The sequence below is a fragment of the Rhagoletis pomonella genome, unplaced genomic scaffold (assembly GCF_013731165.1).
Source record: "Rhagoletis pomonella isolate Grant_MI unplaced genomic scaffold, Rhpom_1.0 Rhpom_scaffold_00001, whole genome shotgun sequence".
Classification (NCBI taxonomy): domain Eukaryota; kingdom Metazoa; phylum Arthropoda; class Insecta; order Diptera; family Tephritidae; genus Rhagoletis; species Rhagoletis pomonella.
Genome location: NW_023458555.1, coordinates 26,622,495 through 26,638,819, shown reverse-complemented (window position 1 = coordinate 26,638,819; position 16,325 = coordinate 26,622,495). Strand labels below are relative to the sequence as shown.

At 32.2% G+C, this 16,325-nt stretch overlaps 1 protein-coding gene across 3 annotated transcripts in view; it reads left to right on the top strand.

The window, feature by feature from the left end:
- LOC118741686 (mucin-19) overlaps window positions 1-16,325 on the top strand; it is a 246,228-nt gene that overhangs the window by 224,455 nt on the left and 5,448 nt on the right. For all 3 annotated transcript variants that reach the window (XM_036473676.1, XM_036473669.1, XM_036473663.1), the window contains exons 11-13: window positions 1,789-1,965; window positions 8,004-9,116; window positions 15,224-15,442. In XM_036473676.1, coding sequence (XP_036329569.1) covers window positions 1,789-1,965; window positions 8,004-9,116; window positions 15,224-15,442 — 1,509 coding nt within the window. The remainder of the gene's footprint in view (window positions 1-1,788; window positions 1,966-8,003; window positions 9,117-15,223; window positions 15,443-16,325) is intronic.

Here is a 16,325-nt window from a genome sequence, read left to right as displayed (position 1 = left end):
TTTTTATTGAGCTTTGTACCACGATTGTTTATTAGGAAAAATTGAAAAAGCAACAAAGTCTAAGCGGTAGAAGTTATAGCACTATTTCGGAGATCACCACATCTCCTCATCAGACTTCCTTTTTCTAGACTTCAGCAGGGATCGAACCTGCGTATTCTATGTTCAAAGTCAGAAGCGTTAACCACTGAGCTATGTACATCCCGTAAACTCTTGTTGCTAATTCATTTTCCTTATTCCACCAACTACTATAGACTTTGTTGCTTTTTCAATTTTTCCTAATAAAAAATCGTGGTACAAAGCTCAATAAAAATATTAAAAATAAAACGTTAACAAGCCATAGAAACAAAATATTTTTTAACAAAAAATAAAAAAAAATATATATATATTTAAACTTAAAAAAAAAAACTGTACACATGTACATATGTACATACAATAGATTTGCATTTGCTAATTTACTCCATGCAAATTTGAATTTCAGTGACGAATAAATTTGAAGAGATATCACAATTTTCAGTTTATTGCAACTATGTACATATGTAGATTTGAATAGAAATGTAATTTTATCTGCAGCATGGAAATGCAATTTTTTTTGACCGAAGAAGCAAACCCGTGTATGTACCAAAAAATGCCACATTACTACTCTTTTCCCTGATTTTATACGATATATCGTACAAATTTCAATGCTCCATAAGTTTTTAAATTATATTTTTATTTTTTTTCTTTTATTTTAGAAAAAATTTTTGTGAAAAATAGAATTTTAATTATTTGTGTGAGCAGTTTATAAAATGGTAACAAAGGGTTAAAAACGATATCTTAACAATCTCTGAGGTTATTGCAGTTCTGTCCCAAAAGTCTCTATATATGTATGTAGTGGAACTCGGCAACCTCCAATGACAACCTCATGTTAAAGTTGCCAGTCTTACTTATACATAAGAACCGGAACCAAGAACAGTATGTTATCTTTGTGACCGGTAGGTGTCAAATACCGGTACTTTTGGCTGCAGGGAAGTTTATCAACAAGTTCGCATCTTAAGTCTTTTGTTATGAGATCAATTTAAATTGCTGATCTAAACCTTGGGAATCTATTATGCGTAAAATTCTGCGAAAATAAGAGTAAGAGACTTTTTTATAAAGTTTTTTTTTTTTTTTAAGTACAATACTAGCCTCAACGCGTGCACGAGTCAAATAAATACAAAAACATCTTTTAAATATATCATTGACTGTGAAGAACATGAAAATACCATCAATGCTTTAAAAATAAGCGCTCAAACAAGCTAGAAAAATAGTAGTTAGCTAGAATATCAACCCAACTGCACACTTTAAAAAGTAGGTACACCTTTCACCATGTAGCGTCTAGCGCTTAAAATTATGTGAGTAATTCTCTTTAGATCTATATGTGTGTGTACTTGTCTCTGTCAATAAATATATTATATACATAAAATATATACATAATTTTACCTATCTCTCGCTCCGTTGTGTATGTACATAAAATACATAAATATGTGTAAAACTTCAACTGTATGTAATTCTATATGTGTGTGTTTTTTGTAACGTCAACTTTCCAATAAAAACGACCATTCACTGTTTCAAACATATCACAAATCCTCGAGCTCAATACACCTACTATACAAGAAACAAAAAACAAATATCAATCAATTTTCGCAATTCTCATTTGCAAACAAAAAAAATTAAAAAATCCAAAAATTCCTCTATATCATGAATTTCACGAAAAAAAACCAAAAAAAAACAACAACAAAAATCATTTAAACTGATTTACAACAACAACAGCGCGTTCACAATCCGTTGGTCCGGCTGAGCATGTCTCACCGAAACGTCAACTGCGCTCTGCCAGTACAGCGCCCAGCGCACGGCTAACAGCCGGCAAGAAGACGCCCACAGTACCTCATCACGCGACATCGGCAGCAACGGCAGGCAGTGGAACAGTCGAACGTAAGGCACGCCCATGTAAGTAGACGTTGTTGTAAAGCAAAGCGAATAGCTAAAAAAAAAAAGAAATGCATTGTGAATTGCAGCGCATCAAAAAATGCCATACAATTCATTTTTTAACTTACTTATTGTTATTGAATAATTATTATTTAATATTTTAGTATATATTTGTATTTTTTTGTATTAAATCTGTATAAGTGATTCGATGTTTGATAAGCAATTCAATTTATATATATTTGTAATTTTCGGTAATTGCATAATTTTTATAATCATATTTTATCTTTTGTTTTATTTAACTTAAAGTTTGAATCTTTTGTTGTTTTTTGGCCTTTTTTGCTTCTTCTTCATTCACTTCACGATGATCATTTCAGTTCATTTTCATTTTCATTTCGTTTCATAATCCATTGTTGTAATCGTTACCATTTCATTACATTCCCCACGTATAAATACTAGAAAAATGTCTGCTAGTTGCATAGTAGTAGGTCTCGTTCATGGCCCTTTTAAATAAATATCTTTACCGTAAGTGTCGTTAATGGTTTGAAAATATATGAGAACCATTGTTAGAGTTTGTGTTTGAAAATAAGTTGAAAATAAATTCTGCAAAAAAAAAAAAAACAAAAAACAAAAATTACTTAGAAAAGTTATGGTTAATTGTGTTGTGCAGATATTGTGTATCTCCCCAACGACTAGCTACTCTAGTATTTATGATATTTACGAGAATAAAGAGATAAACAGGATTTGGTGGTTATCAAACGTTTTGTTACATATTCGTGTCTATACTTCTTCCATATAAATATCTGCTACCTAGCGTTAATCTACTAGTTATGTATGTATAAACTTCGAATTCCAACACGATGTATTCTACTCAGTAATGCACATACAGTGCCAAAGAGAAGTATTAGCACAGTGAATTTTTCGCAATATATGCAAAGTGTTTTATTCTAATTTATTTTCGATAATTTTTTAGAAAAATATTGTTTATTCTACACCAGAAAATATAATAATAAAATCTCTTAACTTTGTGCAAAACTCAGGAAAATTCATCAAATTTCCATACTAATTTGCAACTTTTTATTTAGATTTTTTAGAAAAATTCTAACTATACAGTTTTATAGCCTATTCAAATTTAGTATAACAAAGTGCTTAAAGTCGCTAGAAAATCGCGTTGACTTTTGGTTCTTTTTTTCACGCAAGTTCTTCCATACTTGACAATTAATTTTTGTATGGAGAAAATTTGCAACAACTTCCACAAAAAAAATGACAAAAATCAAAGCATCGTTAAACTTGCATTTTGTGATAATAAAATTGAATGGACTATAAAACTGCATACTTAGAATTTTTCTCAAAACTCTGAATAAAAAGTTGCAAATTAGTGTGCAAATTTAATGAATTTGCCTGAGTTTTGCACAAAGCTTAGAGATTTTATTTTTATGTTTTTTGGTGTAAAATGAACTATATTTTTATAAAAAATTATCGAAAACAAATTAGAACAAAAAACTTTGCATATATTGCGAAGAATTAACTGTGACAATACTTTTGTTTGTCACTGTAAATTTGCTGGAATTAATTCTTCGAACAAATAGTCGTTCTTAAGTTGGTTTGATAACTTATAAACTTCTATTGTACAATTAATTCATATTTTATTATTCTCTTCTTTATCTTTTATTGTGTGTTCATGTAGTATATTAGAGTGAATAAAAAATATAGAAACTAGTCCTTTCATTTTCAATTTGATTGGTTGTGACATACATATAAACGTTTACACTAGTTTAGCATGTCGACTCGCGAGTTAAATAGCATATTTTTCCTCCAAAGATATATGACTTTACGTATTTGTTCCATCTGCATTGATAAGTGTCTATTCATTATTTACATTTTTATAACAGAAAAAAAAACAAAACAAATAATTTTAAGCATACAAATTTTTAGTTAGAAAATATGATACGAAAGTGCGAGAGTTTTATTGTAATACAAAACTACGAAATGCAATCGGTTTATTGCTATTTCACATTTAATAAAGTTTTAGTATTAATTTTTAAGCTAGACTCATCTTTATATTTCATGGGATGCCTAATTCATAATGTTATCAACAATGACAATTTTGGATCATCAACGCAGTATTCGAATTTATTTTCGTCTATATTCACTTACGATTAAAAACCAAGAAAATGCCTACGATCTACCAGGATGCTACTTCTGATAATACGACTACTAACCCTGTAGCCGTAACGAAATAATTTGTTTCAATGGACGAATAAACCAAAACGAACATTAGATTTAAAGCATTTTCTATCATTTATGTTTTTTTTTAATAATTTTGATCCAAACCCTGGAACTAGCACTCAAACTCCGAAAAACAATGGCAAAGGCTTTACGAAAACGCAAGGGCAATTACATAAAAAAAAATTTCAAATATAGGCGAGGAAGATACCATTTGTAATTTTCATTGGCTCTTGTGTGCGAATTACACTAAAAAACACTGTATTAGGGGTAAACGAAACCAATCTCAAAAGAAGATTACAATCCAATCCTTTATATTCCTTTGAATAGAAATGGTTTAAAAATATGAAAAAATAAACAAGATCTAGATCAGGTAATTTTCTAAACATACTTTCATTTTAAGTTTGCATTGCGAATGAAAAAAAATTAAATTTGAATACAGAAAATGTTACCCATATGACATGCGCGAGTGCGGCCATGTACGATGTGGCGTATGAGTAATACTATTACCTGCCACTGTTTCATGCAAAAAATTATTGCACAGTATCATTTAACCACTCAAAAATTGTTTATTTATCCATCGATTTTCATCGTAAGTAGCTTCATTTTTTAGCAAAGATACCGGCTTTAATACATATGAACAAAAACTACAAACATTTTTTTTTTGTTTGTTTTAATTACAAAAAAAATTTGTTATGTTTTTAATTCTTTACTTCCTCAAGTTCTTTGGGAAAATGACCTGATCTGAAAAAACAGTATGCAGATCCATAATTTACGACCCAAAACTCAGATTATATGTACTGGCGTAAAAACTGTTAAAATAAATATGCGACGATACGGATACTCGACACTGGCCCGTTATCCCCTTAACCCTCTGCTTACTTCAATATGATCACTTAGACTTATACAGTTTAAAGCAGATTTTCAAGCCGATAAATCGAACATGTAAAGTTAAACATATATATAAAATATATTGACTGTACAAAAAAAAAACATATAATTAAAATTATGTTTATCGGATTGAAAAGAAGTACGCATATGTCGTTTTGCCACATAAAAATAGTTATGGTTATTTTTAATCTAATCGGCTTTAGAACTCAAAAACATGAAATCTTGAGTTGTGTCGTTATTGCAGAGGACCATCGATATGTATGTACAACTACTAGAGAGTGTCAAATAAAACGAAATAGTTGTGACAAAATTTTAGCCCCATATCTTCTCTTTTAATGAAAAACATTTTTTTCGGCAATTTTTTTTTTAATAAAATTTAAATATAAAAAATAAAAACCCAGACTTGTACCCCATTCAATTTTAGTATAATAAATGTAAGTTTGAGGTAAGTAGGGCTTACCGTTGATTTTTGCAAATTTTTCTTTGTTCACGGTAATTTTCTTCCATAAAACGTATGTTCGACGACTTATTTATATGGAAAAAGATGAGGGAAGCTTTTAAAAAAAGAAAAAAAAAATTTGCCAAAATCCCAGCTTATTTCAATTTGCCATTACTATACTAAAATTTAATGGGCTACGAGATATGTTTTTTATTTGTTATATTTATTTGTTTACCAAACCTTGGCCAGCATTGTACGATGTAAATTTTTTTTGTCCCGTTTGACAATTTAAGGATTTTTTGTGGAGTGCTGTGCATACATCTATACTACGACAATCAAAAAAAAATCTCATAGGCTGTCTTTCTTTGATTTCGAACTGAAATTGCGTTCATTTTGTACCAGCAATTTAGAAGTATTACATTTATGGCATCTACAGGTTAAAAATAAAAACATATCTAATTTTAGCGCAATTTTTTTTTGAAGTGAAGTGAATTTATGTAGATGGAGACACAGAGACTCAACTTGTGAACTATTTTAGGAGTTTAGAGATTTTGGGGATTCTCGGGACTTATCGATATAATAATCGATATTTTTATCGGTTTTGTTATCGATATTTTTATCGATTTTGTTATCGAAATTTTCATTGATATTGTTGTCGATGTTGCTATAGATATCTTCGGAATTTATCGATATTATAATCGATATTTTTATCGATTTTCCTATCGATACTTTTATCGATATTTTAAACGATTATATTATCAATATTTTTTGTCGATATTTTTATTGGCTTTGTTATTGATATTTTTGTCGATTTGGTTGTCGATACTGTTATAGATTATTTATCGATTTTGTTATCGATTATTTATCGATTTTGTTACCGACTTGGTTATCGATTTTGTTATCGACATTTTTATCGGTATTGTTATCAATTGTTTATCGATGTTGTTATCGAAGTTTTTATCGACATTTTTATCGATTTTGTAAGCGATTTTTGTTTTGATATTCTTATCGATTTTCTAATCGAGTTTGCTACCAATTTTATTATCGGTTTTGATATCGAAATTTTTATCGAACTTGCTGTCGATATTTTGTTGAATGTTACCATCGATTTTGTTATCGATAGAGTATAAAGATAAAAATGAAGCTAAAGGAAAACAGAATAACATAAATGTAATTAGAACGAACAGGGGTAGAGGTAGGGAACTGTATAGAAAGAAGACAAAAAATACAACCCTAAGAAAAAGCAGATGTATGTATGTATGTTATGAGACAAAATAGATATATAACGTAAGTTTCACTTCTCCAGTGTGGCCCAGGCGCACTTACCTTTTTTTTTTAAGTGGAAGCGAAACTATATGCACCCAGAATGTCGCTTGTTTACTGCTTTCCCCGACTTTGTGCGATATATCGTACAAATTTCAATGGGCCCACGCCGAAATTTTTTTTTCAATTTGTTTGTTTAATTTTACTTTTCTTTTAGATAAGAAATAAGATGATAGTGAAAACTTCGTTTTAATTTTTTTTTGGTGGAAAATGGTAACAAAGAGTTACAAAAAGTAGGCGAGCATTTTTGTTTATTAAAAAGTCTTATCTTTGCGAGCTCGAACTGAAAAGTGAAGATATAGAGCTGAAAATTTTACACAATTACTTTTTTGTGACCGACAATGAAATTTCCAAAAGGGCCCGAAAGAAAAAAATATTCGTTGATACAGTCTAATAAATATTAAGTATAGTATAATTACTTTATATATCTTCGTACATAGATCAGAACCGTGTAAATAGATAATCACTTGACAACTCTTGAAACTAAAAATAAAATTGTTGGTCGAATAGCATGTAAATCCTATATAAATATATTATTTCCCCCATAGTGATTGACTTAAAAAATGCGCAAAATTTGCGCAATATTTTCAACTTTTTGCCATTTGTCATCTGTAATATAGCTCCGACGTTTTCCGTTAATTTTTTTTTTATAAAATTTAATTTTTGCGTGAATTTGGCGAATTTCCAAGTTTTTTTTTTGTGCAAATGTACATTCATTTCTCCTTAATAATGCAATTTGAAACACATACCAAAGTATCTACATAAAAACCAATTTAAAAGTTTTTATCACAACCAGACCATACTGTTTTTTTGCAGTACCCACCCTTGTGGCGGACCCATGGCAACCACTAAAAATTTTTGAAACCCATAACCGATTTTGATTATCATTCTTTTGTAGATTCATCTTTGGTTTTTATTCTATTTTGTAGACTTTCTTTCTGTTTACTATTATTGATATTTGCTATTTAGTCAGTTGCGTTGTAATTACAATTGATTTCTAAATATATTCTTTGTAGCATTGACTTATTTATTTTAAATTATTCTAGAACTTTTTCATATACACGATTTTTTAAATGCAGCTTAGTAAAAGAGTTGTTTATTTTTTCTAATGACTTATTTCTTCAAAAACAAAAACCAAAAAAAAAAACAAAAAACAAATGCAAAAACCTGCTTACATTTTTAGCCACCTTATCCACCACATTCCACTCCCGTACGAAAAGTAGTTCCCTACCACCTCCTAGCGGCAGAGCTCAATCAGTATCTGCTACTGCAGCTACCACTACTACTACAACTACCACAACAGCCTCAAAACAGCAGCAGTCAAATCGTCTGCATCAATCAACCAAAGCAGCTTATGAACCACAAGCGTTTCAGAAATCCGGTCAGTTGTGCAAAAACTATACACAAACCGCCTACGGAATGCCGCTGTTGCGTAAGAAGGATAAAGACAAGACGAATATGATAAGTGTCGTAGGCGGCAAGGCGGCAGGCGAGAGCAGAATGGTTAAACCGCGGCCAAAATCCACTGGCGCTGCGTTAAATGTGACAACAACCAGCGCAGTGAAACCAGCTAGGCCAGTTTCAGCCACGGAGACCATATTGACGGCGCCAAATGCAGCAGTGACAGCAAAGTTGACAGCTCAACAAATCGCCACCGACGTAAAGAAGACACCAGTAACAAACGCAAAGAAAGAAAACGATGTAAAAGTTGAAGACACAAAGCAAGCTGCAGCCGCAACCACAACCGCGGCAGTTGCAGCTGCAGCACAAACGGTTACCGCTCAGGCTAAAGACAAAGCAACACCTGCAGAAATAGTGCCGTCAATAAAGCCCAAGGTGACCGAAGAATTGCCATTTAAATCAGTCGATCCCATGATGGCTAGCATATTTGGTGGGCAGATAGCCGGCGACAAAGATGGCAGTGGTGCTAGAAGCGCTGATCTCATGACCGCAAGCATTTTCGGACAACTACCTGGTGGAAAAGCCGCTGATCCCATGATGACGAGTGTTTTCGGCCAATTGCCCAGTAGCGGCAGAGACGACAACGCAACTTTAGCACATGGCCGCAATGTCGGTGCGATTGCTGGTGGTGGTAGTGGCAGCAGTGGTGGTAATGTTGGTGGTTTTGTTGGCATTGTTGGTGGTGCTGGTGGCCACCAGAGTGGTGCTAGAGGTGGCGGCGGCCATGATGATGATGTCGCAGCGGTGATAGCCGTTGAGCCAACAATGGCTAAAAATCTCACATTGACTGGCTTAACGGTACCATATACGCGGGATATTAAGAAATTGGGCGAAAGTGAGTAGATGAAGCATTTGCTGACTTACTACCAATTATGCAGGCATACATAAATACCATATATATGTATGTGTGTGATAAAGCAAGCAATTTTTGTGTACCTGCATAAGTAATTGTACTAACCTTAGTTTGGTTTTGCAACAAATATTAATAATAATAATAACAACAACACTAATAAAGTAACTTTTATTCCCAACTTGTATAGTCGTGTAACGTAAACAACTGCAACGAAACACAGTTCAAAGAAAAATGAAATAAACAATTAAAACACTATTTTTGTTTCCTTGTATATATGTATGTATGTATGAATGTATGTATATGTATCTATAAATGTTGTAAAATTTAAAAATATTAACAACAAAAAACTCTTTAAGCAAAAAGTGATTTTTAATTTTAAAAATTTTTACTTAGAAGTGGTGATGTGTTTTTGATCATATTTTTTGCATACAAAGTCAGCTTTATTTTAGAATTAAGTATTAGTGAAGCCGACTTTTTCTGTGGAAGCTTTTCGTGTGCTTTTGTGTGCGTAAAGCTTTATTGTAAATAAATTTTCACATAATTATTTATCTTAAGATACCATAGCTCCGAAAGTCTGGTAGACATACATTTGATAGAGCAGAAAACTTTACATCAGATATCATAATTTTTTTTTTTAACTTCCTTCTAGGCATACACTTTAAATATAGGTTCTTTGATTGGTTTGAAATGCTGAATTCTTATGTGAGAAATGTATAGCGCTTATCATATACGATACCCATATATTGGCAAGTTTTGACTATTTATTTTTTTACTAGCTTTGTGCCGCCCGCAGTAAGCTTTAAGGTTATGATTTCAGTTGCAACAAAAGGGAAATAAATTATATCACCAAGAAAAAGTTAATTTTATGTAAAAAAGCGGTGGTATCGAGGTTCCAGAACATCATTCAGTATAAAACAACTTACATTTCATCGCCAGTCTTTATACGGCGTACATAAAGTTTTTTATTATTTTTATAGGGTACATATCTTTAAAAAAATGTGCTTGAGTAAACAAACACAACACTCTTTACTATATTAATATCTCATTCGTATATTTATTTTACGTTTTCTGGAAAAATTAAATACATATATTCCATTTTACAAATGTTCGTTTGCATTTGATTTTCCCAATAAAACATCCATATTGTAATATTTCATTAAATTAACTTATTTATTTAATTAGGCTCTTAAACATGTTTCAAACCCTTTTAAAAATATTTTCGAATTAAAGGCGTTATAAAAATCTTGTATTTAACTTTACATCATTTTGTAATATTTTATTTTACTTATTGATTTAAATTATTATTTTTTAAATAGCTGTGTTGTATATGTCTACTTCTTTCGATTGATATCCATTCTGTAATATGTTATTTAACTTATGAAAAAATTGGATTTTCCTTTTAAGAGGTGGCAACCCTCCTTACAAATATTTTCAACACCAGGCTTTCTTATACCGCATTTGATTGACATACATTTTGTAATACATTATCTAACTTATGAAAAAATGTAATTTCACTTTTTACAGGTGGCAACCCACTTTAAAAATATTTTCAAAACAAAGCTTTCTTATACCTCATCCCATTGACATTCGTTTTATAGAAATAGTTCAACGTTAAACTTTCTGTAATCTCTTTCGAGTGCCATCCATTTTGTAGTACATTATCTAACTTATGAACAAATGGGATTTGAGTTTTAATAGGTGGCAACTCACTTTAAAAATATTTTCGAAACAAGGCTTTCTTATACCTCATATGATTGACATTCAATTTGTAACACATTATTTAACTTATGAAGAAATGAGATTTTTCTTTTAAGAGGTGGCAACTCTCTTTACAAATATTTTCGAAGCAAAGCTTTCTTATACCTCATTCATTGACATTCATTTTGTAACACATTATTTAACTTATGAAGAAATGAGATTTGACTTTTAACAGGTGGCAACCCTCTTTCAAAATAATTCCGAAACAAAGCCTTCTTGTACCTCATTCGATTGACATACATTTTGTAATACATTATATAACTCATGGAAAAATAGAATTTGCCTTTTAACAGGTGGCAACCCACTTTAAAAATATTTTCGATTGACATCCATTGTGTAACACATTATTTAACTAAAGAAGACATCTATTTTGTAATATTTTAGTTAACTTATGAAAAAATTGGAGTGTTTTCGGCCAATTGCCAATTGCCAATTTATAGCGTGCAAAAGCAAAAAACACACTCCTCACTCAAAAATTTTCACATTTATAATATTAGTAGGAGTGTTGAATTTTAATTAGTTTTTTTTTTGTTAAAAAAATACTTAATTCTGTAACAAAAAATGTAAAACATGTTTATAGATTATGGACTATAAAACTGTATTTATACCCAAAAGCATGATAAAAACATAGGAAGGTAGAACCGTTCTCTCAATTTGTCGGCCATGATATTTTTTGAAGTTTGCCAGCATTTTAAAATCATATAAAATTGGAATAAAAAATGGAAATTGTTCGAAATTGTTGTTGCTTGAGATTGAAAATAAAAATGTGTGTGTGAGTTTGGGGGTAAATTTTAAAATTAAATTACTTAGAAACATGAAGAATTTTAAAAGTGTCGCTCAGCGGTTCTACCTTACTATATATTTTTATCATGCCCAAAAGTATTATAAAACTTCTGAATAAAAATTGTGAAATTTTGATGAAACTTTGTAGCTTTTTAAGAATTTTTGTAGAAAGTCTTAAACTTGGGCTTACATGATTTTTGTTATGGAATGAACTATATTTTGAATTAAAATTAGATAGTAAAAAGTGAATAGTCAAAACTTGTCAATATTTGTGTGTCGTATGATAAATAAAATAAAATTTGCAATCGATTTATTGCGACTTTCTTCTTCGATTTTTGTAAATTAAATGAATCGTGAGAATTAGGGGATTCCTAATCATAACACCTACCATTATAGGGTTGGATATATTGCAACCCCAATGCATTATAAAAACAGATGCAGTGGGGTCTCTGCTGCCTTGTTGAAATAACGGCAGAAGTCCTCTGCACTGACCCCCAGAGTGTTGATATGGGACCGAAGTTTTCAGTGATCCGTTAGCAGTACTGTTAAACATCTCTGGTTTTCCTTTTGGCAAGTGTTTAGTCCCCTAGATTTCCAAGAATTTCTTTCGCGTGCCCTAGTCAAGTCCAAGTCATGTTCTCCCTAAGTGCTTTGCTTAGCTGACATTCTTCTGCTCTTAACTCTTCCTTGATGGTATGAGGTCCTACTGCAAGGAGGGGTTCTGCTCCTACAAATCGTGGGGATGCTACTTCCCTTGCTAGTCTGTCAGGCTCTCCGATGCACTGTATGCCTTTGAGGGCGGAGACCCACAGGAGTTGGCAAGTGCTTATGGCTGCCGTTATACATATCCATGCCAGGCCCTGAAACTTGGAAGGCGATCCCATCACTCAGCTCTCAGAACATGCGATCGCTTTCCATACAATTTGCATAAAATTTTGCGATCAAATAGATATAGTGAAGAGAGTGACTGATCCAGGCTTTTTAGTTCCTAGTTTATTATAAATATGCCATAAGTTATTGATACTTGGCTATTTTTCGAGTTTATGATATATATAGTGTTTATAATAGTATTGAGATATCGGCTCTAAATTACTTCTACTAAATTCTCGATATGTGTAAAATATGCCTTAACCCAGCAGTATCACTGTAATTGTTTTTTTTGTGTATAACTGAACACTTCTCGACTACATAATTCAGGGCTATTCCGAGACCATTTCGGGCCTAGTACACCACTAGGTTCGGCACCTTTAGGGAACATGTTCAAGACTTATTCGCGACTGTCTGAGGACCATTTGTGGACTAGCTCAGGGCTATCTCATCAAATATTTGGGTTTAATACGGGATGAATTTGGGACTAGTTCAGAACGATTTCAGGGCTAGTTCAGAACCATTTGGGGGTAGTTCAGGACCATTTTTGTACTAGTTCCGGATCATTTAAGGACTTATAAGTGATCATTTCGGAGCCGATTCAAGACTTATTCGAGATCATTTCGGGACAAGTTAACAACTTTTTCCACCGTTTCAGGACTGTTCCAGGACCGTTTCAGGACTATTTCAGGATCATTTTGGGACAAGTTCGCAACTTTTTCCACCATTTCAGGACTATTTCAGGCCCATTTCGGTACCACTTCTGAACTATTTGAGACTAGTCAAGCAATATATTTGGTTCATTTCTGGACTAGTTTAGGATTATTTTGGACTAGTATGTGACCATTTCCGGAACGTTTCAAAAATTTTTCAAGATCCTTCGGGGAAAAGTTGAAGACTTTTTATATCCACTTCAGAACAATTTTGAAGTTAGTTTAGAGGACGATTCTGGGGTAATTCGAAATTGGTGACGAAATGATCCTGAAATGGCATTCAAGTTTTCCCGAACTGCTTATGAATACGTCGCGTACTGGTCTCTATAAAATGAACCTAACCTATTTATGTATGTAACTGAATCCTCCAATGTTTTTCCAAACTGTACACAAATGTTTACACAACAAATTTCGTAAATACCTGGAACTTACGCTTTTTTATCCTTGTTATACATGTATGCCTTTTTGTGTGTGTGTTACATATGTTGTATGCGCATAAAAAAGTACAACTCCGCTACAACAAAACCGGTACAGAATTAAAAAAAATACTCTATTTATGTATGTTTATTGTTATATGACCGTATTTGCTATGTGTATGCTAAATATGTATATTTGTTTAATTGTACTCGGTAGTTTCCCCCTCAGTTAAGCTTTTGCTCTATCCTAGTTTCAACCTAATTAGTGCTTATGCGTATGTTTGTGACAATTTTCTTATAGATATGTATTTCTTTCAATGACCTCTATACAAATTTACTGTAAAAACCTGACAAACACCAAAGAACTTGTTTTTCTGAGAACTCCTATATATGTAGGTAAATGTGTGAAAATTATTAGAAACATTTTATTTCAGCAGATATTTCCGATCAGGTGATAGATAACCCCAAAAGTAAAGGCAAAAACTTCGCATATTAGAATAATGTACTTATTTGGTTCTCAAAGTCTAAATATTTAGAGAATTTTAAATTGAATTGGCCACTAAATTATTTATGCTATTAAGTGAAAAAAAAAATACAAAAAAAACAAAACCGCGCAGAGCTTAACTGATTTACCACACCTAGTTACATAGTAAGTACATTTATCAATCACCCACACACACGCATACATTAAATTCATAAAGAATAATTGAGTTAAATTTTTTTAGCCGTTTGTTATTGATTTATTGTCAATTAATTTCGGACATACATTGTTTAAATACCCAACTATAATAAATATTCGTATGTACATATATTAAAAAAAAAAAAAATACCTTTTGTCTGCTCCACAGCCGATGCCTTCTGTGCTGCATGTCACAAACTAACTATCTACTAACTATATAACAACAAAAAAAAACACTTATGAATAACTAATAAATATTTAAATTTGCCTATGTGAATGTTCTTCTTCTCTGCCTACCACAACTACTTACTTTCTTTTCTCCCAGGCTCCATTTCCTCCTTTCCTATGCTAATTGGCTATGTCTACACCAATTTAACTGGGGTTCTGCATTTTTCTATGCTTTTTACTTACTAATTAAGCTTTCATTTTAATTGCCTTTCTTTTCCCTTTTTTTACCTTTTGTTCGATTATGGAATGCAGTGCTTTTTACTGCTTTTGAATGCTCCAAGAAATGTTTAACTAACTAATTTCTATAAGTTTGCTTTATTTTTGTAAACATTTAAATATCGATTTCACACCACGTTTTACTGGGTTACAAGTGAAATTTGTTTTACTATTTCGATTTACTAACCGCAAAACTCAAAACCATTAAATTTGTTTTCAATCAGCTGTGAAAAACGAATATTTTATATACATATAAACGATATATATTAAAAAAATGTACCCAAATAAATTAATAGGTCACATAAATTAACTAAAAAAAAAAATGTTAACACAATTGCCTTTTATTCTATTATAAAAATCATACTAACTCTTGTTTCTTTCCGTGTTTTAATTTTATTTTTCTTCATCGTGCAATCGCCTACGTTTTAGACGATGCTGAAGATGGTCGCGAGACCGCCATTTCCGTGTCAAGTTGCAGCCCTCAACCAGCGCCCGAAATACCCGATGAGCCAATTGTCAAATCGCCACCAGAGCCTACACGCGTCAAATCGCCAGAGCAAATTTTGATGCGCTCACCGGATCCAGTCAATTGGACTGTGCCATTGGATACAGGGAAAACATTCACTGTCACACAAAATGTCAAAGAGGGTAATTAGTCGTATTTACTTTTTAGATTAATATAAAATATTACCGTATATTGTGGCGTAAGTTAATGCTGGAAGTGTACGCATATATACCACTTAAAATTAATAGAAAAAAGGAAGCACTCGATTATAGGACAAAAAATCAGTTTTTAATAGTAAAAATTAGGTGTAAGAAGTTCGAATACTTTACTAGGGGCTGATGGCACAGACTGAGGGAAGGCACTTTTCAAAGCGAAGAAGATGAGGACGAAGATGTAGTGAAGGATTCCCAGCAGGTCAAAGGAAGGTAGTCCCACACCAGCTGCTTGCCCAAGACCATGAGAACAGATAGCCAATAGGATGCGGCATATATTTCTAAACCCATACAAATATTTATATTTTTGCGCTTACCTTTTGGTATTATGAGAAGCTTTTTCATGGCAGAAATATCCTAAGAGGTTTATCAATACCTGCCGATGGGCGACCGTTGTTTAGAAAAAACTTGCTCAGTCCAAGGATCGAACTCAGGTATTACGGAGTGCCAGCACGCATCCTAGCCGCTCAGCCCTTAGGATGGAGTAATTGCCCCTTTATATTATCCCTCTTAGTAGACAAACTAGTGTGAATTCCTATTGAAAATGAACTCGATAATCAGGGCTACGCAGATGATATTCTCATTCGAATTAGATGTAGGCTTGAAAACATAATGTCTTATCGTTTTTAAAATGTGCTGCATGCCGTCGCTAAGTGGTATAGCACAAAAGGTTAAATGTAAACTATAAAAATATTAAAATAGTTTTCTTTCACCAGAAACAGAAAAAGCTGTTCAAAAGGTCAGAACTTCAATTTTGATCTAACGGAAGCTAATAGGGAGGAACTGAGCTATTTGTTCTAAAATTACCGGATAG